The sequence below is a fragment of the Phocoena phocoena genome, chromosome 17 (genome assembly GCF_963924675.1).
Source record: "Phocoena phocoena chromosome 17, mPhoPho1.1, whole genome shotgun sequence".
Classification (NCBI taxonomy): Eukaryota; Metazoa; Chordata; class Mammalia; order Artiodactyla; family Phocoenidae; genus Phocoena; species Phocoena phocoena.
The window spans coordinates 78,227,243-78,254,860 of NC_089235.1; the positions used below are offsets into that span (position 1 = coordinate 78,227,243).

Genomic DNA, 27,618 nt, shown 5'->3' on the forward strand with positions numbered 1-27,618 from the left:
TGGGCAGCACACAGCACGGCCCGCACGCCTGGCCCTCTCTTGGCCTCTGTCCTCGTGGGCTTTCCTCCTCCCTCCCTGGCTCTCTTTCCATTTCCTGGCTTCTCCCCTACTCAACCCACAAACGTTCAGGTGCTACAGGGCTCTGTGCTGGGCCCCATCCTTCTCGCCAGCTGTGCAAGGCCTGCCCGGCGAACACCAGCCAGTCCTGTGGCACAAGTACCATCTCCAGTCCTGAGCTCGGACTCAAGTATCCCACTCCCTACGTGACATCCTCGCGTGGACACTGGAGAGAGACTGACCGCACACCCAGCACAGTCACGGGGACCCCCCCTCAAAACACCTTCCCCCTCCAGTCTTCCTCACTTCAACAAAAGCGTCACCATTCAACCTGGTTCCTGAGTGGAAGTATGAAGGCATGATTACTAACTCCCCTCCTTCCCTTACCTCACATCCAGCCCAGCTCCCAACACCCAGAATCCGTGCGTTTTCCCTCCATCCCCACGGCCACCACTCCAGTACAAGCCACTGTCTTGCACGGTGCTCAGAATCCGTCCTGCAATTGTTTCCCAGCCAGTGTCCCTTCATCCGTGTTCGTCCTCTACACAGACAGCCCCCGGAAGCCAGGGAGGTATTTTAAAATGTAAATCTGGTCCTATTAAGTCCCCTGTAAAAACGGTACAATGCTAGCCCAAAGGAATCAAACACCCACATGACCTGACCTCTGCCTGCCTCTCTGACCTAATTCCCCACCAGGACCTCGTCTTGATGGGATGGGCTCTGGTCTCACTGGGGCAGGGCCATTCCCTGGGGGTTGTTTTCAGCTGACCAATGAATGAGGACCAGGGCTGTGAGAGGCCATATAATGTGCAGGAAATTCCCACATGGTGAAAAACTGTCTTGTGTCCTGAATGGCTTTCAAATATCCTGGTATTTATTCATGCTGGTGAAAAATCTGATTCTAGAACCCACATCTATTTTAAAACACAAAGTATGCTCTGCATGGAATTTTCCAGGAATGCAACTTAGGTGTAATTCAGGGAATATTACACTTTCCTGTCTTTGGAATGTTACTATGAGTTGCTCACCATTTTAGAAAAGGACATCACCGAGGGTGATGCTAGTCTGATGTTTGAGCTGCTGGCACAAGGTACATACACTGTCATAGAGGAGGCCTGAGGCTCCTCCTAACACACGGGGAACCAAATATCATTAAGTCAGTGGTGACACATGAAATGACAAATATCTCAATTAGTTTCAGTAAATGGTTATATTAAAATATTCCCATTACTGGCATCTTACAATTTAAAAAAATTTCCAAAGCACAAAAAGAAAGTTGAGTTATGGAAATTATTGTATTTAACTTATTTTTTATTCCTTCTTTTAACCCATTGTTTTTCTGCCTCATTCTGACATTATCCCTCAAGGTCGACCACATAAAAAGAATAAATTTTAAAGAAGTACTTAAAGGGAACAGCAGAAGAAAAGAATAAAAATAACCAAAAGATATTAGGAAAAGGAAATCTGTGAAGATAAATACTGAAATTAATGAAGACAAATAGATTAATGCTATAACCCTACCCGCTAAGCCTGTCCTTCAAAAGCAGCTGAAATAAATCCTTTGCAAATCTGAAAAGAAGAGACAAATCCAAACAGACAAGCTTAGGACTGAGAAAGGATATAGAAATAAAGTTACTGGAAAGTAAGAGTATCACGAGATGCAACTCTATGGCAACAATTTAAAAATGTAGAAAAGCAGATGAGACACTAACAGTATGAATTACCAAAACTGACACAAGAAATGGAAAACCTGAATAGATCTATTACTACTGGAGAGGCTGAAAAAATGGTTAAACACCCACCACTGAAAAAGGCACCATGTGGTTACATATATTGATTCTATCCGCCTTCACAGAACACACAACTCTACCTTGACTTAAAATATTTCAGGCCACAAAATGATGAAAAGCCCCCTAATTCGCCTGATAAAATTAGTGTAACTTCTAATATCATGTCCTCGTAGAGCTAATATAAAAAGAAAAGACTAGATTGATTTCACTTATAAATAGTTGCAAAAATTCTATATATTAGCGAATATAATAAATCACTATTTCAAAAGAATAATATAGCATAACCAGTAGGAGCTATTAAATGGCTCAATATCAGCACATCTAATCAAGATAATATACACTAATAACAAATAAAAAGAGAAAACACCAGGATCATATCATTAGGGCTGAAAAAGCCTTCAGTTAAATTTAGTAGGCACTCTTAATAAAAATGCTAAGCAAAGAAAGGCATAATTTAAAAACATGAAAGATACTTTACTAAAGGGACTTTACTGGTGGCGCAGTGGATAACACTCTGCATCCCCAATGCAGGGGGCCCGGGTTCGATCTCTGGTCAGGGAACTAGATCCCACACGCATGCTGCAACTAAGAGTTTGCATGCTGCAACTAAGGAGCCCATGTGCTGCAACTAAGACCCCACACAACCAAATAAATAAATGTATTTCTTTTAAAAGATACATTACTAAAACCCAACAACAAAAATTATCCTGAATGATGACACACCTTTTTTTTTTTTTTTTTTTTTTTTTTGCGGTATGTGGGCCTCTCACTGTTGTGGCCTTTCCCGTTGCGGAGCACAGGCTCTGGACACGCAGGCTCAGCAGCCATGGCTCATGGGCCCAGCCGCTCTGCGGCATGTGGGATCTTCCCGGACCGGGGCATGAACCCGTGTCCCCTGCAGTGGCAGGTGGACTCTCAACCACTGTGCCACCAGGGAAGCCCGACACACTTTTAACTGATAAATTAAAACCTAAAACAAGATAGGGATATCCTCTACCACCCGTTTTTAAACATGATCTTCAAGGTGCCTGTGAATATGAGAACAGGAAAGAACTGCATAGATTAGAGAAAAAAGTTAAAACTATTCTTTTTTTTTTGCTGATTACATGATTATATACCTATAAAATCTAAGATTCTAATAAAAAATGACTTATTAAATGAACAAGGTTGCTGAATATATGATAAACAACAATCAAGTATATTCTGCTATGCTCACAGTATGAATTTTAAATTGGAAATGGCAAAAAAAACTTTTCCCAATAAGGCCAAAAACTCTATAATACTTATGAATTAGCTTAATACAAAAAATCTATACGAGGGCTTCCCTGGTGGCACAGTGGTTGAGAGTCCGCCTGCCCATGCAGGAGACATGGGTTCGTGCCCCAGTCCGGGAAGATCCCACATGCCGTGGAGCGGCTGGGCCCGTAAGCCATGGCCGCTGAGCCTGCGCGTCTGGAGCCTGTGCTCCACAACAGTGAGAGGCCCGCGTACCGCAAAAAAAAAAAAAAAAATCTATACAAAAAAGACTATGACATCTTATTGAAGGATGTAAAAGAAGTCCTGAACGGGCTTCTCTGGTGGCGCAGTGGTTAAGAGTCCACCCGTGCCAATGCAGGGGACATGGATTCAAGCCCTGGTCCGGGAAGATCCCACATGCCGTGGAGCAACTAAGCCCGTGTGCCACAACTACGGAGTCTGAGCTCTACAGCCCACGCTCCGCAACAAGACAAGCCACCACAATGAGAAACCCGCGCACTGCAACGAAGAGTAGCCCCCGCTCACTGCAACTAGAGAAAGCCTGCACGCAGCAAAGAAGACCCAATGCAGCCAAAAATAAATAAATAAATAAGTAAATTAAAAAAAAAAAAAAAAAAGAAGTCCTGAACAAATAGACATACCATATTCTTGGACAGATAACTAATATCTACTTTCACAAATTAACAAACAAGTTGGAATCCCAACAGAATTTTCTGCTAATTCTATAAATTTGGTTTCGAAAGACTAAATAGCCAGTAACAGCCAGGAAAGTGTACAAACAAAAGATGACACAGGGATGCAGCACCCACCTAGAGCAGTCCCATCTGGATGGAAGCAGTACAGAAAGAGAGAACTGTGTCCTTGGACCAGAACGGAGGATCCAGAATTAGATCACAAAGATGGCAGACGTTCAGTTCAGAGGTAAAAGATACGATTACTGTGCTGACACGACTGGCTGCTCACTGGGATACCAACAAGAAGAACAACAAGGGGACAATGACAGCAGCCAGCATCCTCTAAGTGCATCCTCTGTGCAAGGCCTTCATCTCAACACTGCACACTCAGTACCCACTTCATTCTCCTACCACCCCTCTCAGGTAGTCGTGATTATTATTGCCATTTTGCTGACGAGGAAACACAAGCCAGCTGTGAAGAAATGGACTCAAAGTCACACGGCCAGCATGAGGGTGACCCACTGGGAACCCTGGCTGCACACTCCAGAGTCCATCCTCCAGACACACCGCAGGCCCACCTTGTACCACACAAAAAATTCCACACGGGTTAAATGCGAAAGGACAAAGAAAACCTGGCAAGAGGATACAAGAGACTACAAATCAAAGAGAAGACAGATAACGTCACAGAGCTTCCTGAAGAGGTCGTGCCACTTTATACCCTCACAGAGTGTATGAAACGTCCAGCTGTTGCACATGCCTGCCAACACCCGGAATTACTCATCTCCTTCACCTCAGCCATTCTGGTAGGTGTGTAACAGTATCACACTGTGCACTCATCTGATGACTATGGGGCTGAACGTCGCTTCACTTACGTCTTAACTATTCGGACATCCTCTATTGGGGTGGCTGCCCTTTTCTTAGTGATATTTTTGATCCTGGAAAGAGCCAGAAGAGGCTGTTTCAAAGGACATGATACAAGTACAAATATACTTAAATTAGATGCAGAAGTGAATGAAGAAATCAGTGTCTAAAACTTCTCCAGATGAACTGTAACAGCCCCATTCAGATCTCACCAACACATGTGCCATTTGTGTGATTCCCTTCCTGCCCGACTAAAGAATTTCAAAAACTTTCCACCTAGGCTGTCTCTTCCTCTCATTCCCTTGAGCAATAAACGCTGTGAAACGGCAAGCTTTAATGGCAGAATGATGTCTTTTCCAAGAGGATCCTCATTTCCTTATTTTGATTCCCCTTTGTCCACAATCAGGTCCGAAAGGAGGTGTGTTCCACACAGGCCGCTCCCAAGACTTGCCCAAAGCGCACTTACGTTGCAGCCCTTGTCTGTGAGGTAACTGATCCCTTCTTCGGGGCCAATCGCCAGCTCCACCGAAATAATCCAGCTCGACTTGAAGGTGAAACGGGTGACGGCAAAGGTACCAGAAGGAAAAAGATATTTTAGATAAAGAACCACGGACACATTAAAGGACCAAAGGGGGGCTGGACTAGCTTGCTACTGATCTTTGTAACCAAATAACACAAAATATTTACAACCTCCCGGCGCAGCATCTGCTGAGGCTAAGCAGAGACAGACCGACTGTGCTCACTGCAGTGGGTCTCACGCCAACGGGTTCTTTGGGAAGATTATATGAATAGGGAAACTAGCCCTTAGTGAACAGTTAATCAATGAATCGCTGGGCTGGAATAAAAAAAAAATCTGAGGCATGCTATTAAAAAAGGATGGTTTTAGTCTCACGTTGACACATTTTCTTTTTGTATTTTTCCCACTGTAAAATGACAAAATATTCTCATGTTGTTAAAAATGTGACAAATTAGATTTCAATCAGAAATTTAGATATACACGGATAAGAAAAAGCAAAAGAAATCACACCTAGTCCCACCCTATTTCCAAGTCCCCATACTTACACCAAGGGCACACTTGAAGCATTCTTTATCAAATCTGTACACTGGGGAGAGGATCTCAAAGAATTTCAAAATACTTTCTTCTCTATTAAGGTTGGCAAACTGTCTAAATGTTTGTTGAATCAATTTTCTTAGTGTTTTGGCCTGCATGATAAAATTACAAACATCTTTTTAGAGCCAACAATGGGTAAAGACCACAGCAATAACAGCCAACACCAAGGAACATTTCTTGTCCAGCCACCACTTAATACCACCTACGTTCACCAAATGCTGTATTTATCAGAGCTTTGTTTCTTTTATTTAAAAAAATTATAGTAAAATACACATAAAATATACCATCGCAACCATCCTAAAGTATACAGTTCAGCAGTACCAAGCTTTATTTCTTAAACAGAAATTGGTAAAGCAATAATTGGCTTATTAGAACATGTGGTAAACAGTTAGGCATTAAAAATATAAGGGCTATATTCGCATGTGACCTGAAGTCGCTAAAGGAGGCGACATAAAGGCACTCACACATCCCAACCTGGGAGGGGAAGTCGACACACCCTTTCTGAAGGCAATTTGGCAATAAGAAATCAAAAACTTTAAAACCACAACTTTTGAGAAATTATTCTTTGGGAATGATGAAAGAACTGTGCAAAGATCCAGCAACAAGGAGGTTCAGCACGGAAGAGTATAGAGTACTCCACAACCGGCCATGCACACTGCAGTTGGTCTGCTACCCAGATGTCCTAAGACTGCTGTGCACATCCCATTTACTGACATGAAAATCGGTATCACAGTGCTACATGAAAAAATAAGATAAGGCAATCTGTTGTAGTGTAGAAGCCTTTAAAAGGAGAGCACAGGATATGGGCCTCACACAGGCTGGCACACGCACCAACGCACAGTGAAGACAAACCAGCCATGCCTCTCTTCTCTGTGTAGTGGGATCACAGGTGATCTCTGGGTGACTTTTCATTTATGTGAGTTTTCTATTTATAAACCATGAGCATCTGGATGGTGGAGGGTGGCGAGCCCACAGTCCATGGTGTGTCAGAGAGAGGAGTGTGGCCTGAGGGGGCCAGCGGGCAAAGGATGTGTGATGGATGAGGTCTGGGGAAGGGTACAAGAGGGTGCAGGCCACAGGACGCAACTGGGTCCACCCTGGTGAGATGCAAAGCCCTGGGGCAGCCTGGAATAGGAATATTGTGATCCGACATAGATTTTGACAGGAATCCTCTGGCCACTACGTTGGGAACAGTATGAAGGGAGCAGGAGAGATCCAGTGAGATGCCAACAAAATAATCCAGGCGAGAGGTGATGGGACCCAGGCACTGCTGCACAAGTGTAGAAGCAGAAAGGAGTGAGAAGTAGTCAGATTTCAGATTTGTTTTGAAAACAGAATCAACAGGATGTACTGAGAGGTAAGAGTTACCACTGAACTGAAATGGCCAAGACCAGGAGAAGCAAGGCGGAGGAGGGTCTTAGAGAACACCAGGGGCCACCTGAGCCTCGGTGTGAGATGCACACAGACAGGAAGCAAAGCCAGGAGACTGGAGACAGGACCAGGGTGGGATCTGGAGGGGCAGGGACAGGACCTCATCCCACGGCGGCCTGCAAATCTCAGCAGTCAGGGAAGTGGGAGCAGGTCAATCAGCAGGGGGTGGCATACTCTGGTGGGTCAGGGCAGTGACGGCCTGCCTAGAGTGGCCCGAAGGTGCCAGTGTGGTCAAAGGATTTCTGGATCTGGGACACCGCAGAGTGAGCTGGACCGCTAGGAGCAGTGGTCAGCGCGGGATCCAGTTCCAGAGGGGCTGCGGTTACTGGAGATGAAGACCAGGGTGCGAGGCGGCGGGGGGCAGAGAGCAGGCCCTAGATAACCTAGTGCTGGTGACTTTTATTTCACAAGCTGGCTCTGCTCCTGCAGAGAAGGTGTGGGGGAGAACGGAAGCAGGAAGACTGGCGCCGGGCACGCACGGCCACCTGGGTGATGCTCAAGATGGCAGGGAAAGCGGGAAGTCGACACAACTCGAGCTTTGGGTGGAACAAGCGGGCAAACAGAAGGGGCGGGGCTCCGGGAAGATCAAGTCCCGTTAATTCTGAACGTGCCTGAGATCCGCAAGTCTCCCGAGCTAAACCACTGAGCATAAAGCTGGGTACAGATCCGAGCTCAGGAGACAGCAGGGCTGGGTCAGAACCTTACGGTCTCCAGCCGACGTGATTACAGGCATGGGGCCTGATGACTCCCACAAATACAGTGGCCGCAGGAAAGAAGTGCGGGCCAAAGTCTGCTTGGTAGGCCAACATTGGTTTTAACCAGGGCTGGGGTTCTGACAGGTGAGCCAAGTGTGGAACTACAGGCAATTGGAAGAGAATCAGTTACGGTTTTAGATCACAGGAACTAAAGTGAAGAGAAGCAAAATGGGTTCAAGGGCAAGGCTTGACTATCAGATGTCACCTACAACATGAGTGGTTGGCCTTGGACACTGTGTAATAGAAAAGTCTGGGACGCGTGGTTTGGGGAAGAGCCGTCCAAGCTCTGGCCACGAGCCCAGAGACTGAAAAAGGCCACTCTCGCCACAGCTGAGACGGCATTTAACAGCTGTTCTGACTCCAGGCTTTGCAAACACTCTCTGCGTCTCCTCTTGAGCATTAGACCCACACATATGCACGTGCCCACCTGAGCCTTCCACCTGAAATTCCCAGACACCTGAAACCTGGCATGCCACCAAGAGAACTTGTGACTTTCTTCCAGGCCTGGACCTCCTCATCTCAGCAAATCTCCCAGCTGCTTAGAGACAGAAACCTAGGCGGCAACCTTGACCTCTTTCGCCCACCTCTCAAAACCCACTGCACTGCCACGTCCTCAAAGTGCTTTTCCAAAAGCCATGTTCTTTTCTCTAAGCTTCCCACGCAGCAGCCCCACTCTTGCTTTGCTTTCTGTGATGGTCTCCCGTGGATACAGAATTCTGGTAGAAGAGAGACTAGTGAAAAACAAGGAAATGGAAATATCTGTGATGTGAGCATTATACGTAGTTAGTTAGTTCTTTGTTAAGTGTGTAGAAATAACTCTCACGTAACAGGTAAATATGCGCACATGTAAAGATGAAACGCAACACCTTATGGTCCCTGCTGATTCTCATTCTCCTGCCGACCCCATGGCAGAGTCGCTCCCAATTCCACGTCTCCTTCCCTCACTGTTGTCCCCTGACCCCCAGCACCTGTGGAATGGGTGTGCATGGGGTCAACTAAACTGTGCACCTGACCATTCAACCTGCCGGAAAACTTCTGAGCAACTGGGCAAATAGGTTTGAAAATAGTAACTGTGCAGTGCTAGCAGACAGACAGCCTGAGCTACAGGTTCACGCCTCTGTGCCATCCAGCTGACCCTGTCAGTTTTCCGCGTGCCGCTCTGCCCGGCCCCTCCCGAGGCCTACACGTCACCCGGCTAAGACAGGAAGTCACACTCCTGGGCAGCGGCCGCAGGAGCTGAAGGAGGGAGCGCGCCCATTCAGGGCTGGCTTCCTGGGGACACAGAGCCACACCCCGGCTCCCCGCCAAGCGAGAGCGGGCGCACCTGGCTGGGAGTGAGTCCCCCAGCTTTCTCGGGGTCTCTACTCCAATGTGGCCACCCAAGAGGACTGAGATTTCCGGCCTGCAGCAGCCAGTGTTGGGCAGGAACTAGAAAACCCTCTCTATCTGAAAGGAGCCCCAGATTCGTTTCTAAGAAGGATGCCTCAGAGAGCATCAGTTCTTTCCTCCCTTCTCAGTAAGGAAAAAAATTCCACAAAATCTGACTCCCTAGAATCTCTTGACATTAATCAATACACTTCCCTGTTTATAGGGTTTCAACATCAGCTTTGTGTTTGCCCAGACTTAGGAAACAAGGCATCTATCGATGAATGCTAGTCAATCTTAAACCAATTCATATACAGAGAGAAAGCTACTCAAGATGAGGCAGTATTACTAGGATGAATCATCGGAGATTGCTGCTCTTCAACCTTCTGAACAACAAAAAGAATTTCATATTCATCAACCTAGTATTTATCAGATGCTGCTAGCAACAACGGACTCCGAGGGCTTCCTGGATGAAAAAGTTATAATGTAGTGCTAAAGAAAACATGCAAGAAAAGAGTAACAGGCTAAGAAGCATTAACTGAGCATAATTCTCTCCCCACCTACCAAATGCTAAACATAGATACGTTAACAGTGCATGCGAAGTGTGTTTTTAACTGAGCTGTAACTGACGTATAACGTTGTATTAGTTTCAGGTGTACGATATAATGATGCAATATTTGTATATACTGTGAAATGATCGCCACAGTAAGTCTAGTTAACACCCATCACCTCACATAGTGACACATTTCTTTTTCTTGTGATGAGAACTTTTAAGACGTACCCTCTTAGCAATTTTCAAATATGCAAAACAGTGTTAATAACTACAGTCACCATGCTGTACATCACATCCCTGGGACTTACTTATAACCGGAGTCTGTAGCTTTTGAGCCCTGCACCCATTTCACCCACTCCAACCTCCAGCAACCATAACCTGTTCTCTGTATCTATGAGCTGGTTTTTTTTCTTTTCATATAAGTGAGGTCACAGTATTTGTCTCTCTCTGTCTGACTTATTTCACTGAGCACAATGTCCTCAAGGCCCATCCACATTGCTGCAAATGGCAAGATTTCCTTCTTTTTATGGCTAAGTAACATTCCATTGTGTGTGTGTGTGTGTGTGTGTGTGTGTGCATGTGTACGTCTGAAGCGTGCTTTTTTTCCACCCTCCTTACAGGACCCCAGACCAGACGGCCACTTCTGTGCTGACACCAGGCTTCATTCTCCCTGGCACACAGCAGATGCCAGGAGCTGGCTGCTGAATGACTGCTGAGCCAGGCACTTCCGTGCTAACCACAGGGACGGGAATGACTAAACTAAGTGCTCCTGATAGGACCCTAGGAAACCATTCTATTACCTTGAAGTAAAGAAACTTCAAAAAACTGGTAACTATTGATCTTGCAACATTTCTAGTTCTGAAATTAGATTTCTACTGTGAATTATACTCAAATAAGTTGAAATTTGGCTATTTTATTTGCAACGTAATTTGAGATTTACAGAAGAGCCGCAAAGACAGTACGGAATTCCTGCCCTTCGCCCAGTGCCCACCTCCCCCCATCACCTGCCCCGGAAGTTAACATCTCACACGACACTGGCACATCCGTTAAAATTAAGAAACCAACGTTGGTACAAGAGTACACGCTAGCTGCAGACTTTACTCAGAGCCCCTAGTTCGCCCACTGACGCCCTCTCACTGCTCCAGGACCCCACACTGCATTTACTCATGTCTCCCCATCGTCCAGCTGTCAATTTTGTAGACTATCCTCAGGTTGGGATTGACTTGTTAGTTTTGCTGGTACAGTGTTTTTAAAAATGTGCCTCTGGCACTACTGAGATCAAAGAGTCAGAAAATTTAAATATCCTGTAAATTATTCTTAGTAATCGGGCACATATACCCCAATCCTGTTTTGCCATCAATCAATCATAGCTTAAGTTCCATCAAATATAAGGTAACCTTTCAGCCCTTCAACGTGAGCATTAACTACAAATGATCTTCTAGAAGTCTAGATATGAAGGGAAAAAGGCATATAAAACAAAATGGCCTTTGGAAAAGCAAATACTAATTGGTCTAGCCATTCTATAGGGCTAGTCCGGGAGAAACAAGAAGCTGATGTGAATTTCTTGTTAGTTGAAGTTTCATTGGCAATAGTTTTGAAGAGGAGACTGTCTGAACACAACCTAATTTGTACTGTAGCTGTTACATACCTATGGGTATACGTTTATGTCAGTCATACCCACAAGAGTCTGACGGCAATCAGTTGAAAGAATTTACATAGAAGGTGAAAAATTTTTGGCATAAGGATATGAGCTACTGATTCAGCTATTTAAGAAGCCAAATATACATTATTTGTTTTACAAAAGTATACTGATTTCCTTTACATTAGAAAGCGTGTGAGAAATGAAACACTAGACGAATCTGTACCTAAGAAACAGAAGCTAGAAGTCAATTCTGTTCTCCCTGCTCGCATCAAAATCGGCAGCAACCGAACCTTTCAGAAAACACAAGCGCTATCTGTTTGGCTCGCGAAGTTTTCTCAAGCTCCCGAGGGTCAATTCCTTCCCCTCCACTACCCGTGCACACACAAGGCTCAGCCACCACTGCATCCGGGGCTGACACTGCTCACCTTGATTACCTTAATCACCTCCAAGCCTTCTTGGTTGGAGTGTTGTTGCTTTCGATCTGTCCTCCATGCTGCTGTCAGGTTTATGTTCTAAAGTCCAAAAGGTGACCATGTCCCTCCCCTGCCATGAACACCCAGGGCCCCTACGTGCTCCCATCTGAGTACCGATGTCCACACAGGCGACCACAGTGTCTGAGCTCTAGTCACAGGGCTGACCTGACTGCCAGGTGGAGCTCAAACAGCAGCAGAAGTGCATCAGCGTCGGCAGCAGGGTGAGGATGAGGAAGGCCAGTCAGGCTGGGTCCTGAGGGACAGCCTGAAAGACACCTGGAGGGGACAAGTCCTGTGCAGGAATGGGGGCGTTTCTGGAGTGACCGCAGGGTCAGAGCGGGCTGCCCAGGGAAATGAGCTTCTCCAGCCTTCCAGTTCTTCTACCTTGTGAAGGAGTATCATCACCTGCGCTATTCTCATGCCTCCTTCCACACGGTACCCTCTACCTGGAAAGTGCCTCCTCTAAGTCCAGTCATCTTTCAAGTGGCCCTTAAACTTATTCATTCATTTTTTCACTTAAATAAGATTTAGCGAATGTTACTGTGTGCCCGGGATTATGCCAAACACAGGGTTTAGGGCAGAGAACACAGCAGATGTTATCTTTGTCCTCGTGGATCTTAAAATATAGTGGAAGCAGGCAGACAAAATGCAAACAAGTAAATATCTAGTAATTAAAACCTGAGAAAGTAAAATTAAAAATTAAGACCCTGAGCAGGACCCTAAGGTGGAGGATGTTTCTGCAGCCCCCCTAGGGAGGTGAGCAGTCTGTACGGGAGAGGACGCCGAGGCTGAGCTTTAGAAGAGCCGGCGATGGGGGACCTCCCCGGGGCCTTCTCACCTCGGCTACACTTACACCATGGCACCTGTGACCTGGACCTGGGGTGGCTTGTTTGGAGTATGAGGATCCTTTTTAAATACCGAATAACTTCTTGGACTCCCAAATGCCAGCAGTCATACCTCCTGTGATAACTGCTTATCCACACACAGCTCTAAGGAGACTTTGCAGTAATTCTCAGGCCACCCTGGGACTAATGTTTGAGCACTGATGGTGCTACTAATGTGATATAGCCATTTTCATATCCTTTCCTGCTTTTTACTTTTACACTGGGTGGTGCACTTCTCTGTCCAATGATGGGGTAAATGCCCTGAGGAACGGTGTCTTACACTTGTGAGCGTCTCCCCCTGGGTCCACCCAGCAAAGGGCAGGCCGATGCACAGGGTGGGCTTCTGCGCCCAACCAGGGCCTCACTCTCCAGGTCAAACTGAGTCCCAAGTGATCCAAGGTGATCGGGTCACAACCTTCACCAAGGCAGTCTGGCTTCCGAGCCAGTTTTTGAACCACTGTGTTCTGTCTTATCCCACTTGGGCCTCAGTGAGTGGGGTGGTCTTCCGCATGGCTGCTCTAGTGTGGAACATGTCCTCTGTGATAGAAAGTCAGAGCACTAACGGCCACAGCTTATAAACTGCACTGTGACGGTACTTGTGGCAGTAGTTTATACACATACACACACCGATCTGCTAAACAGCCACACCAACCCTACAAAATATTATTTTCTTCGTTGTGGAAATAAGAAACCAGGTCCAAAACCATGAGGCTAGGAAATGGCAGAGCTCAGCTGAGCTGGACTCTATCTTGATCCAAAGCTGTGTCCTCACACCACACTGGACCATGCTCTGGATGGGCTGGGGAACCACACCTCGGGTCCCCGGTGTCCCCTCCCCTGCAGTGGGAGCTACAGGCAGAGACAGGAACTGGTGTCCTGCAAGAGTTACTAATGGGGAGGAGTGCCCTTGGTCGAAACAAGAGAAGACAGACCTCCAGAACACACTTCTACGCGTGCACGCGCACGCATGCGCGCACACACGCTACAGCTGCCACTATGGCTCTTTTACGTGCCGCTTCTTTACTTTCGTGTGTCAAAGTACCTGAGACCGTAAAGACTTTGGTGAGGAGGACGGCTGTGAACGCAGCCTTCTTGGTGTTGCACTTAGCCGGACGCACTCACAATCAGGAAGCGAAACCACGGTTTTCTGGCAGAATGCTACACCTTTAAAAATCTACTTGCCATCAGTATGACTAGAATAACTGTCAGCTTTTTATATTATGACTTTTACACGTAAAGGAGAAAACCGCATACCACGGGGGAGGTGTCTGCCTAACACGGTCACCTATTACGATAAAGCAGACTCTAATTACCTTGACTGAGTCCAGTAAACTCCTAGGAAAAAATCGCTTCAAACCAACATCTTTTCTGAAATATAAAAAGAAGTGTATTAACAAATAACACCACCAAATCAATGAATAACATGACATTGTCGTAAGAACATAAAAGCAGTTTAAATTATTTACCCTTCCACATGTTATTCTAGAAGGAAATAAGTATAATAAAGCTCCAATGTACCCGCACAGTCATGGAACAGGTGGGACAAGTACTTTTCTAGATCTGTGCAGGGAACACCAATACAAGCTAGTTGAGGTAGAAAGTCTTTTTTTTTTTTAAGCCTTACTATTGCAAACCCTCTAAAATATTGCCTCTTTGTAAATTACAACATGTAAACAAACTGTTCTTCTTTGAGCATTGTTTGAAGGTTAGCCTTATAAACCTCGATTCCAACTGGGTAATGCACTGTGTCTGTACAGAAAGTAGACTGGCCTGATTAGGGAAAGACCTGGGATATAGCAGGGAAGTTTAAATACCTTAGATTAACCCTAAAGGTTGACTGTTTTTAAAAATAAACTTTCTGATTAACATTAATCAATGTTTATAATCTCAGTTTCACACAGGAAACAAAACAAAAAAAGAGAAATTAAGTGAGTGGCCTAAGGTCAAAAAGCTGAATGTGTGGAAATGCTGAAAATCCCAGTCATTTTCTTCAAATCAAGCTACAAAATCAATCGTTAGTAACAAGAGCCTCAAAGCATTCTGGCCAAGAAAACCGATGGAAAGAACGGCTCACTCTCATTTTCTACTTACTTTGGGTACTAAGTGAGCCAGGCTTTTGGCCACTAGAGGGCAATCGTGCGCTAGTAAGATGAAATAAAGCCTCTAGACATGAAAGATTATCAGGAGACACAAGGAAAATATAAAAGGATCAAGAAGGAGAAAAGCGAAATAAAGGTACCTTTTCAGGATTACATAAAAAAATAAAATGAACATAAAGTATATTTAAAAAATAAAGCAGGGATGACTTCTTCACACGTAATTGTAAGTTAGCAAGTATTACCAATGAAACCATAGAAAACATGTCAGAGTTTATATGGTTGACTCTAGATCCAAACATTTTAATCCCCTATTCCATACTCTACTAGTTAGTACCTAAACCGACGAACTCCTTGCTAAATCCTGGTCTCAGTTCTCATATTCTTTTTTACTCTGTGGTGATGATGATGACAATGTTCACTACTCCCGTACACAATCCTTCCTCAGCTCCTATGACACACTGTTTTCTGGATTTACTTATCAGCAAATTCATATAACTCCTGGCTTTCCATTTATTTTTCTAACCACTTTTGTTTATAACTTCCCTTCCTTATCTTTTCAGATATGAACAGGGAAAAGTGTCCACCCAAGTTCTTCCACTTTTTGTTGCCTCCTAAAAAGACAGGAACTTTGCATTTTAAGGATTTGGGTGCTAATCACTATGGGAAGTAGCAAAATAAGCACATAAAAGATAAACCAACACCCTAGAATCTTAGAGGCATTATTCCTGAGCACTTTCTTCCCTATCTGCCTTTGCAGGCAGCTATTCCATAATAAAAAGAACTTATTTTCACAGAGGGAGCTCTGCACTGGAATCCTGGCTTTGCCGTAGGGGGATTTGGCTATGCCTTCATGCCTGTCAACCTCAGTGACCCACGTGTAAAACAGGGATGCTAATCCCTGCTGCTAACAGCAGTGCTGGGGAGACAGTGAGAATGTGTTAAGTCCCTAGAACTCTACACGGGTAGTTCCCCTTCCCCTGGAAACACCCGGGACGCCCCTCCTGTCTGGCGAGAGTCTGGTCTACAGGGCTGACTAGCCGTCACCATGAGCAGAGGGAGGCGTGACCTGACGGTGCCAAGAGAAGACATGCTGTAGGGGGGAGGGGAGGACAGAGGCTGGAAGGCAGGTATGAGAGAGGCTCTGCCGGGAACCCGGAGAAGGGCGGTGGGAGGGAGGGTGGGCAGGAGAGGCTCAGGGATGCTCTGGACGCAGAGCCAGCAGCGCTGAATGAAAGGTGACAAGGGAAGGCCGAGGCACCAGGAAGAGGAAGGCCGGGGGCCCGGGCGTGCCTCCTGGGACTTCTGCTTCTGGAGAGGGGTCAAGCAGGGTGCACGAGACCTCCTGGTGGAGATCTCAAGGAGGCAGCTGGCCACAGAAGTCTTTGGATGGGGGGCAGGGAACACCAGGGCCAGGGATGCCCTCTTCCCCACGGTGAGACCATCATCTGCCACTACTCAACATAGCTCTGCGGCTATCGGTTGGCCAAAAAGTTCGTTCGGGTTTTTCCATAAGATATTACAGAAAACCCAAACGAACACTTTGGCCAGCCCAGTATTTTTCTTAGAGTCCAATGGAAAGTAGAAAATTTATCATACTCATTTTTGCCACAAATGGGAAATTTAAAGATGGACCAAGGGGGTTGAATTTTTCTGTGTGAAAATAAAGCCTATTACTAGGTGTTACTTTTACTTCCAAGGTGAGAACAACTCCATTTAAGGAAAAAAAAGCTAAGCCCAACTAATGTTTAGTAAGTATGCAGTTTAGTTTTTCCAACTACTTTTGAGTAATAATGAGTCTGTAACACCTGCCCATACATTAGAATCCTTTAAAATGGGACACATGGCAAGTGAGAAAATAAAAATGAGGATAAAGTACACAGAATCGCTGGGAGAATTCTATACCACCACCACCCCGCTCCACACATTCTGATTTAACTTTACCAAGAAGCCCATCTATGAGGCTTGGCGGTGGAGGACACTGGCAAAGAGCTCAGGCGCTGCGCTCACAGTTTTAGGGAAAGCCTCCTGAGACATCTGCATTCAGCACTCTCCAAGAAGCCTGGCAGGGCCACAGAGGCTGTCCCATTTCCCACGTGGCCACCTCCCTCCAGCCCGTGTCGGGCACTGGCTTACGAGGAGCTGTCTGACGGGCAGCAGGCTAACTCTCAGCTTTATGTGACATAAAACTCACTTGAACCCAAAGTCTGTACAGCCGTGAGGTAAGACGAACAAAACAGTAAACACTACTGATGTAGCACAAACAAAATAAAACTACTGGCCTTTAGAATGAGGCAATTCTTTACTATGTAAATAATTATCCAAGGGTAGATCCTAAATACAGGTAAACTCATTTGACTAAAACTAGCTTTCATGAAACTTTTAGGACACAGCCACCCCCCAATTCCCAAACCCCAGTATCAGGCTGTCAGATTTCCCACGTGAGCCCAAAGGAACCTTCTTAACCCACACGCACAGTTAACGAGATATTAATATTAGGCGAGAACGCACTGTCCACAAGAGTAGCCCCATGAAGGATTCACACTTAAATTAGCTAAGATTCAGTTAACAATCTAGTTCCCAGCTGCACCGGCTCCACTTCAGGTGCTCAGAGCCACGGGGGCTAAGGGCGCCCGCGCTGGCTGGGCGGACAGGACACTTCACAGCCTAGGGTGCTGCGATGGTGGCGCGGGCTTACAGCAAGGAAATCTTGGCCTCGGCTGCCTGGCCCCCGGGGCTCCTCAAAGAGGGCGGTGGGCCCGGCCACACAGCCCCACGGGGACAACCACGACCGCCCGGGACTCCGGGGGGCCCGCTCAGCAAGACCACCGTGGATCCCGCAGGAGGGAGTGGGGGCCAGACAGAAGCCTGGGCTGGGGCTGCCCGTGCACGGGAGCAGATCTCCCAGTAACTCTTCCTCCGACTTTTCTCTAAGATGCAACTCACTCTGATTTGAAGCTTCAAAGAAAGCAAGCCTGTTGTACTCCCCCGCTTCCCCACACTGGGCATCATGTTAGATATGGGTGGGGGAGGGGGAGAGGGGAGTCACTGCCCTGTGGTCTCTTCCTCGGGTGAGACCCTGACACGAGCTGTGCAAGTGCGTGACAGGCACCATCAGACAGCACGCTCTCAGAGCCCAGAAAGTTACTCGTTGAGATTTGGGGTGTCTGTAAAACTGTATTTGTGATCAATTTTAAACCAGAATTTTCTGAGTTAACGTTTAATTTACCTCTGTCCTTCTAATGAAACGTTCAGACCACTGCTGGCTGATGAGGCCGTCTTGCTCTTTCCCTTCTGTCCAACCTCGGAGCTCTGCCCCCTCCCACGACTGCGCCATCCTCCCGCTCCCCTGACCACACTCGCTGTCGATGGTCCAGGCAGCAGGCGCCGCCCCCCGCATCAGGGGGAAGAGGTGCCGCCCAGCAGTCCACACCCCACACCAGCTCCCCATGGATCTTCCTAGAGCGCACTCGGTCCGCCTAGCTACTCCCAGCCTGGGGGCCTTGTCCTGCGCACACATGCGTTCACGCCCAAAACCCATGACACAGCAGGCCTTGGGAGGCCTGAGGCTTGAATAGCTTTATTTACATACATTAAGCTTCTTGTAAGTGAATTCTCAGGTCAAGTATACACTTATCTCTCCTTCGGCACTACTTCTGAGAAGATACAGACCTTGTCTGTTGGCTTTAACTAATTAATACTTTGTGGACATAACTCTCATAAATTTAAAGCCCCAGCAAAAAAGGCAACCAAAAACGACTTTAAAATAAAACTATAATGCACGTTTTCATACAGTATCCCTATCTTATCCTCGCCCCAAAACTCTCAAGAATTGAGTATCATTAAGAATATCACTGAGGTCCTTTAACCTCTCAAATGATACCTTAAGCCTCTTAAAAACTGATAAAACTTAAAATTCTCTAATTTCAATGGAAATTGCTGTTTGTTTCTTAATGATCCTCTCTCTCCTTCAATCTGAGTAATGAGAAGTCATCTTTTGGCCAGGTACACCAGGTGATGCTGCCTTCCTCTCCTGGAGCCAGGTGTGGCCATGTGACACTGTTTCAGCCAATGTCCCTCTCAGGGAAAGCACTACCTGCACATATGTGTCCTTAAAGGGGGCTGGCAGAGAGAGAAAAGGTCCATCTCTTCCTCCTTGTAACAGGCAAGGTCAACCAGCCATCTTAGGCTACCAGGTGGCAGCTACGGATGATGGTGGCAAGATTCAAGGGGCCTAGTGCCCTGGTGATGAGAAGCACTGACTGCCTAGCACTTGTTTTATGTGAAAGAGAAAGTACCTTCTATCTTAGTTAAGCCACTGTCAATCAATTCATGCCAAATCTGTGAGCATCCCCTTCACTGATAAATTATTACAGGCAGCTAAAAAAAGCACTAGATTATTACTGACAATAAAGACAATTTTTAAAAATGAATGAAGGGGCTTCCCTGGTGGCGCAGTGGTTGAGAGTCCGCCTGCCGATGCAGAGGACACGGGCTCGTGCCCCAGTCCGGGAAGATCCCACATGCCGCGGAGCGGCTGGGCCTGTGAGCCATGGCCACTGAACCTGCGCGTCCTGAGCCTGTGCTCCGCAACGGGAGAGGCCACAACAGTGAGAGGCCCGCGTACCGCAAAAAAAAAAAAAAAAAAAAAAAAAAAAAATGAATGAAAACAATGCACAATTAGAATTAACCTCAGCTAATTTTATATCACAAATTTATTCACTGAGGAAGTGCCGATAGAATACCTAATAAACATCAGACACTTTGCTAAGCGCTGGAAATACCAGGAGGTCCCTACATCAGTACAGCTTACTCTAGTAGAGAAGAGACACAGTTACACAAACAACTACAGCAAAATACATTAAATGCAAAGATGACTAAAAATGAATTTCTAAAAAAAGCAAACCACTTAATAAGGAAATGAGCAGAACTGCAAAGATACGTGATTCATTTAAAGTAATTTCATAGTATAATTCTGTACGTTGAAGAAGAACCATTGGTACATAAGATTCTCCCTTCTACAGTATCACAATAGGAACCACAATTTTAACACTGTATTATTAGCTTATTTTGGTTCCGTCTGTCATTGTCAGCAATGCAGTTTTTTTTTTTTTTTTTTGCGGTACCCAGGCCTCTCACTGCTGTGGCTTCTCCCGTTGCGGAGCACAGGCTCCGGATGCGCAGGCTCAGCGGCCATGGCTCACGGGCCCAGCCGCTCCGCGGCATGTGGGATCTTCCCGGACCGGGGCACGAACCCGTGTCCCCTGCATCGGCAGGCGGACTCTCAACCACTGCGCCACCAGGGAAGCCCCCTTGCAATGCAGTTTTTAAGCTCGATAACAAAACACTTTTCTTAACACATCTCATCTGACTCCTGTCTCTGATTTACAGGTGGCGTAAATAAAAAAGCCACCCGAGTACACTCCAGAGTGTGCCCTGCAGGGTAAGACCCCGGGAGGCCACATTCTGGGCCTGTGGCTGGAGATTCACGGCCAGTACTTCCCCTCTGCCTACAGAAGAGGCACCTTGGTCCTACCAGGGTTGGAAAGACATAGAGAAAAGAGACTAATTAACTCTTTAGTTGGTTTAAAGAAAAAATGCAAACGTTTCTAGATAGTGCTTTTCCCACCCTCCAAAGTTGGGCCTGATTATTTATTGCATAATTGAAAATAGTTATTTTGAAATGTGGTAAAGCTGAAGGACTTTTCTTTAGTACATTATAAATTACAGAGACTGTCCATACATTTTCTGGCAAAACTAAGCAACTATATGGACTATTTCACAGTTTTTCTCCTTACTGGCAAGAAAAACCAGAACCCTAAAATAAACTAACAAGAAACATTCTGCATTGATGTATAATTCTTTTCCATACTGAGAAAATATTTACACTTCTAAGTGGCTCTAGGCTACTAGCAGAAGCCAGTAGGAAAGGGCAATGCTGACCCCCCGGAGGCCCTGGCTGCCAGTCCCCGGGCAGGACTGCCTCAGTGTGCTTGGAGAACCACTTCCCAGCCATACCTCGTCCACAGCCCTGGGTGGGCCTTTTCAACAGCTGCGGTGGAAGACAGAACCCAGGGAACAGTACTGAGAAAATATCACGATTAAACTAGAACTGCGAAGGAGTAAAGAATCTTCACCTTCCAAGAACAAGGTGAAATAAAGAAAACTACAAGATGACAGGAGCAGAATTTTACCACCGAAGACACATATAAAAGAATTTCTAAACAATATACTTTAAGAAAAAGGGAACTGCTATCAGAAGACAGGCTGAGCTACAACAATGAATGTTTAACCAACACAGTAATAAACAAGTAAGTCTGTAGGACCCCACCCTATACACCCAAAGTGCTGGAGGTGAAGAGGGCTGACCCAATGCCACCCGCAGGTGGGGATGCTGGACCTGGAGTGAGCTGGGACCTGAGGGAGGGTGAGTTGTGCCATTCACTCCCTGGCTCTTGTCAGATGCCCACTCCGGAGGCCCACTCAGCAGTCTTGGGCCACCAGGCTTTGATTCAAGCCACTTGGGGAGCTTCATGAACTCAGAGGAACAGCAGATTGAGACAGCCCAGAAACCCCAGAGTCACTGTCAGATACAGAGCACAAAACAGCTGGCATGAAAAGCTTGACGAAATAAACGGCACAATCACATACGTGAGCAACAGAGATTACCAGGAATGGAGAGCGTATTACACATCACAGGAAACTGAATTTCTGGAATTGAAAATTACAAGTGGTGAAGTGAAAAACCGAATGGACAGGGTATGTCAAGAAGACACTACTTAAAAGGGAATTAAGAATTTAGAAGAAAAATCTAAAGAAATCACACACACACTGCCACAAGAAATAGAGATGAAAGATGTTAAGAGATATAAAGGCTGAAAAAACATGCAGTTGACGATTAAAGAGATAATGGCATATATTTTCCAGGTGAAAAACATGAATCCACAGAATCAGGAAAATACATCTTGTTCCAAGTTGGGCTTATAAAAAAGTAACCCAAGCCTAAGACATGGTGAAACTAGAGAAGACCAAAAACAGGAGATTCTTCAACTCTTTGTATGTTTATAGTTTCTTTCTAATAAATGACTGGAGAAAAATGATCTTACACTAGTCCACAGAGAAAGTCTCAACAAAAGCCAAAGAAGCTCTTATCACAGAGACCATACTCTCTGATCATAATGCAATTAAGCTAGAAGTTAATTTTAAAAAGAAAGTCAGGGCTTCCCTAGTGGTGCAGTGGTTAAGAATCTGCCTGCCAATGCAGGTGACTCGGGTTTGAGCTCTGGTCCAGGAAAATCCCACATGCTGCAGAGCAACTAAGCCCGTGAGCCACAACTACTGAGCCTGCACTCTGGAGCCCGTGAGCCACAACTACTGAAGCCCGCACGCCTAGAGCCCGTGCTCCGCAACAAGAGAAGCCACCGCAATGAGAAGCCTGCGCACCGCAACTAAGAGTAGGCCCCGCTCACCACAACTAGAGAAAGCCTGCACACAGCAACAGAGACGCAACTCAGCCATTAATTAATTAATTTTTTTAAAAAGTCAAAAAATATCCACACATTTGGAAATGTAAAAATAGAAATAAATCCACAAAACTTTTAGAACAAGCATTAGGTCTTGAAACGCAAAACCAGAATGAAAATAATGGACAGATTTTACCACGTTAAAAAAGAAAAACTTCTGTATGATGAAAAGCTATATAATCATAGTTAAAAGACAAACTGGGGACCTTCCCTGGAATCCACCTGCCAACGCAAGGGTCACGGGTTCGATCCCTGGTCTGGGAAGATCTCACATGCCGCGGAGCCACTAAGCCCGTGCGCCGCAACTACTGAGCCTGCGCTCTAGAGCCCGCGAGCCACAACTACTGAACCCGCATGCTGCAACTACTAAAGCCTAGGCACCTAGAGCCCGTGCTCTGCAACAAGAAAAGCCACTGCAGTGCTCACTTCGGCAGCACATATACTAAAATTGGAAAGATACAGAGAAGATTAGCGTGGCCCCTGCGCAAGAATGACACGCAAATTCGTGAAGCGTTCCATGTTTTTAAGCAGCTACACAGCACAGGGAGATCAGCTCAGTGCTTTGTGACCACCGAGAGGGGTGGGATAGGGAGGGTGGGAGGGAGATTCAAGAGGGAGGAGATATGGGGAAATATATATATGTATAGCTGATTCACTTTGTTATAAAGCAGAAACTAACACAGCATTGTAAAGCAATTATACTCCAATAAAGATGTAAAAAAAAAAAAGCCACCTCAATGAGAAGCCTGCACACTGCAACAGAGAGTAGCCCCCGCTCACCGCAACTAGAGAAAGCCCGTGCACAGCAACAAAGGCCAAACGCACCCAAAAATAAATAAAAATTTAAAATAAATAAATAAATAAAAGACAAATTGGGAGAGAATATATACAACAAATATTACGAACCATGGGTTAGTATGACAAAGATCTCAATAAGAAAAACACATAAACAGAATGGAAAACAGAAGAAAAGTACAATCACAAAAGGAATATAAAACGGCCCCCAAATGGGAAGGTGTTTCAACTCTCTCCTCTGGATAATGATCCCAATGATAATTACGGGCAACATTTATTCAGTGCTGGGCACTATATTAAGCTCTTGACATGATTCTCTCTCTTAACTTCCCACATCAACCCAGTATGTAGGTAGGTATCACCATGGTCCCTACTTTACAGATTTGGAAACAGAAACCCAGGGCTTTACTGATCCAGGACAGTAAGTGGAAGAGCCAGCCAACAGGGGAGCAACCTGCTGCAAGAGCCCCCTCCATCGCCCCACTTCTCACACTGAGATGGGGTAGTGAGTTCACACAACTCACGCCATTATGAAGGACCCCAAACCAGCACAGTAACAGCCGGGAACTGGAAGTCTCTCATCCTGCCCCTTCTTTTCCTTAACCATCATGTTTACTTAATTTAAATATCTTACATACAGAATAACTACTACACAACGGCCATTTTTGGAATAACAGATAATTCCGGTTTTCATCAATACCCTCTAAGGAGGCCTCTAACTGACAAAACCACGCTGTACTGCTTTGTTCTGTCTGCAGGTGGCAATAGTCACTGGCCCTAATTCATGTCTGGTGATTCCCACACTTTCCATGCCACTGACCCCACAGACACTCTGAAGTTCTGGAGGCACTGATTAATACTCCAGTGGGCCCTCTTCCACATATCTGTTCTCCTGCCGCCTCGATTTCTGTAATTTTTAGAAATAAGCCAAATTCACACCAACTTGAATGCAATTTTTGACTCTGATTTCAAATCCATCTTGAACTTAACGCTCCTCTCTCCAAATATACCTCCAAATCCATCTTGATGGATACCTGCTTCTTCATTTTCTTTCTTTTTACAGACTTTTCTTGTTGCCAAAAACATGCAAATGTATTATCCACGGAGATTTCCCCCAGGTACCTGTTCTCTTCATTCCCATGACACCTCTGGCTCTCACCCAGCTGCCATGGCTCAGTTACCCTTCCCGCTCCGACGTGGGCCTCTCACAAAGACAGGCTGGGACACAGTCCACATCACAGTGGCCCTGAGGACAACTCTCTGACAGCCGGGCACGCTACAATGCAAGCCACTGACCTGGCCCTCCTTCTCCAACTTCGCACAATGATTCACCTTTTTAGATCATCTCTAAGTACCTGCTGGCTTTTTCCCTCTTCAATTCTCTCGTTCTTTTTTTTTTCAGAAATGGAAAATTTTATTCGAGCCAAATTGGAGGATTATAACCCGGGAAGAGCATCTCAGAAAGCTTTGAGAACTGTTCCCAAGATGAACTTTTTATTTTAGAATAGTTTTAGATTTACAGAAAAGTTGCAAAGATAGTACAGAGAGTTCCTTGAATAGCCCACACACCTGGCTTTCCCCTGCATTACTATGGCACCTCTGCCATAACTAATAAATCGGTTCTGATACATCATTACTAACAAGCCCTACACTTTCAGATCTCATCAGTGTTTTCCCTAAGGTCATTTTTCTGTTTCACAGGATCCAATTTAATCATCACATCTCCTTAGGTTCCTCTTGGCTTGTGTCAGTTTCTCAGACTTTCCTTGTTTTTAAAGCTCTTGACAGTTTTGAGTAGTACTGGTTTGGTAATTTGTAAAACGTCCCTCCAATGAGAATTACCTGTTTTTCGCAAGTCTGGATTGGGTTTTTACGTTTTGGGGAAGCAGACCACAGAGATGAAGTGCCATTCACAACAGATCGCACCAAGGGCACACGTGCCATCAACGTAACTGTTGGTGTTGATGCTGACCTTGACCACCTGGCTGAGGTAGCGCCTGTCAGATGGCACCACTGTCAGGTTGCTTCCACACCCTTCCACACTGTATTCTTCAGACACATGTCACTAGGCAGAGCCCACACTATAGGGCGGGATTTATGATCTGCCTCCTCGGGCTGTGTAAATTACTTAGGATTCTTCTATGTGGGAGATTTATCACTTCTCTATATATTCATTTATTCAATTATCTATATTCATATAGGCCGATGGATATTTATTTCATACTCTGGGCTATAACCCAAAACTAAGTCATTCGTTGTTGCCCAAATGCCCTACCTTTGGTCACTGGGACTCCAATTTGATGCTCTGACACAGCCCCACCACCTGCTTTTCTGAGCGCTTGCTCCTTTCCAGCTCTACAAGATGCTCTAGGCCCATATACCTCCCCCTGCCCCTCGGATCAGGAGTCCTGCTTCCTCTCATTGAAGAATGATATTAGAAACCAAGATCTAGGCACTGGGTACCATCAGAGATTTTTTTTTAAGCTGTGGTTTTAGTGATTTTATAACATAGAAAATAAACCAACATTTCTGTTTCCTTTTTCATTTAAATAACACAAATGTTCCCTCAGAACTGAAAATCTACACGTCCCAACCAACTTATCCTCCTTCCCTCCAAACACGAAATTGTTTCTGTGACTGACATGCCCACTGGCCCAGGACAGAAAACCGAGAATCCCCAGATGCCTCCTTGGCCTCCTTCACCCCAATCCAACCAGGCAGCCAGTCCGCAGACCCTGACTCTGGTAAACTCCCACCTCCACTGCTCCTGCTATGGAGTCCACGTCAGAGACTCATTCTTCCTCCAGGAGAAAGGAAAGATGCAACAGTTTCTGGGTTCCCTACTTCCATTTTTAACTTTCTTTAATACCATTCCAATTTGGGAATATGGAATTCTCCATCACAAAGCTCCTCCTGTCACGGACCTGGTTCACCGAGTCATCACGACCTAATCGTCTGGAGGCCGTGTCAACGCCTGGAGCTGTTTACAACACACATCGCCGCCCACCCCAACGGGCAAGGTGTTCTACCCGCAGTAAACTGACGTCCACGTTTCTGTGTCCTGGCAAATGCTACGCTCTCTCCCGGGACTGCCTGGTTCCGGAGCAGCAGCCTCCGCCTGCCCACGTTCCTTCTCCACCACTCAGGCTAGACAGCATCTCCCATCAGACCTCAGACATGGAGTACCACCCCACACACACCCTCTAGAAGCTTCTACTTCAGTTCCTACTATATTATTTTACAACTCTGCTTACTGTCTGAGAGTCTCCCTTCCAGCTGTAAGCTTCCTGAGGGTGAAAACTTTGGATTATCCACTTCTGCATCTCTAGCACTTAGCTGCCAAGGACTCAGCAGATGCTCAATAATCTTTGTTAAATGAACGAATAAACAAAGAAACAAACGGATATTTTTCAAAAACCTCCATGTGAAATGAGAACAAACCTAGCATGTACCCGAGACAAGACCTTCAATGGTTCCTCTGATTCTGGTCATTTGTATTTTAAGCAGTAGGAAGAGTCTTTCAGGCTGAGGAATGTGGCAATTTTAAACAAAAACCTAAACCAAACCACAGTGAATGTTAGTTTTTTGGGGTTTTTTTTTAAATGTTATTAATGATATTGTTGCTTCTACGCTGTCAGCTGAAGGGCAGGGAATATTCTACTTAAAATCATTCTGCCTACTAAGATATCCCAATTGATCTCTAAAAGTTTTCATTCAACTCTAACAACTCCGTGTTTTACCCTTATTCAGTCTGTTAAGAGGCACAACACTATGTGACGGATGTGTCCATAAACACACAACCACAGATATTTAGTGAGTGCCTTGTACGCTGCACACAGCCACGAAACTTACGTTATGCTAATACAGTAGGTCCAGAAATCAAGGGATGAAAGGCGCCGCAAAGAGACAGGCTGCCCGGGGCGCTACCCCACTTGTCACAATTAGGACAAAGGAGGCTTGTGTGATTGCAAAATAACTATCACGTCTACTACCAGTTATTAGTGCAAATGGTCGGACCTGCTCCATAACTAATTCCCCCAAATATTTACTTCTACTTTTATTTTCAAATGACCATACCTCCCCTGTAAAATCTTGTTTTCAAAATGGTGGGATATTATACTTTCACAGTGTGATAGCAGTTGGGCTGACCTGGAAAGTCAAATAAAATCCAAAGCCATGTCAAGTCTCTATTAACGCAGGATACTTATGGACAACCTTTTACTTCACTGTAGTAACATCTTCCAAATAGCACAAGAATTTCAGTAATAATATGGCCAGGAAAAGTGCTGGCAAAAAGTTGCACCATTGCTAATGAAAATAAAACTGGAAATAACAAATATCAGTGACTTTT

At 45.5% G+C, this 27,618-nt stretch overlaps 1 protein-coding gene and 1 non-coding gene across 29 annotated transcripts in view; one reads left to right on the plus strand and one right to left on the minus strand.

Moving 5' to 3' along the window:
• PTK2 (protein tyrosine kinase 2) overlaps positions 1-27,618 on the minus strand; it is a 188,933-nt gene that overhangs the window by 101,884 nt on the left and 59,431 nt on the right. For all 28 annotated transcript variants that reach the window (XM_065895471.1, XM_065895468.1, XM_065895490.1 and 25 more), the window contains 3 exons: positions 14,167-14,221; positions 5,702-5,842; positions 5,106-5,183 (listed from right to left, as the gene is read on the minus strand). In XM_065895471.1, the coding sequence (XP_065751543.1) occupies positions 5,106-5,183; positions 5,702-5,842; positions 14,167-14,221 (274 nt within the window). The remainder of the gene's footprint in view (positions 1-5,105; positions 5,184-5,701; positions 5,843-14,166; positions 14,222-27,618) is intronic.
• On the plus strand, positions 22,891-22,997 carry LOC136137371 (U6 spliceosomal RNA). Its single transcript, XR_010656711.1, has one exon. It is a non-coding gene; the product is annotated as a U6 spliceosomal RNA (small nuclear RNA).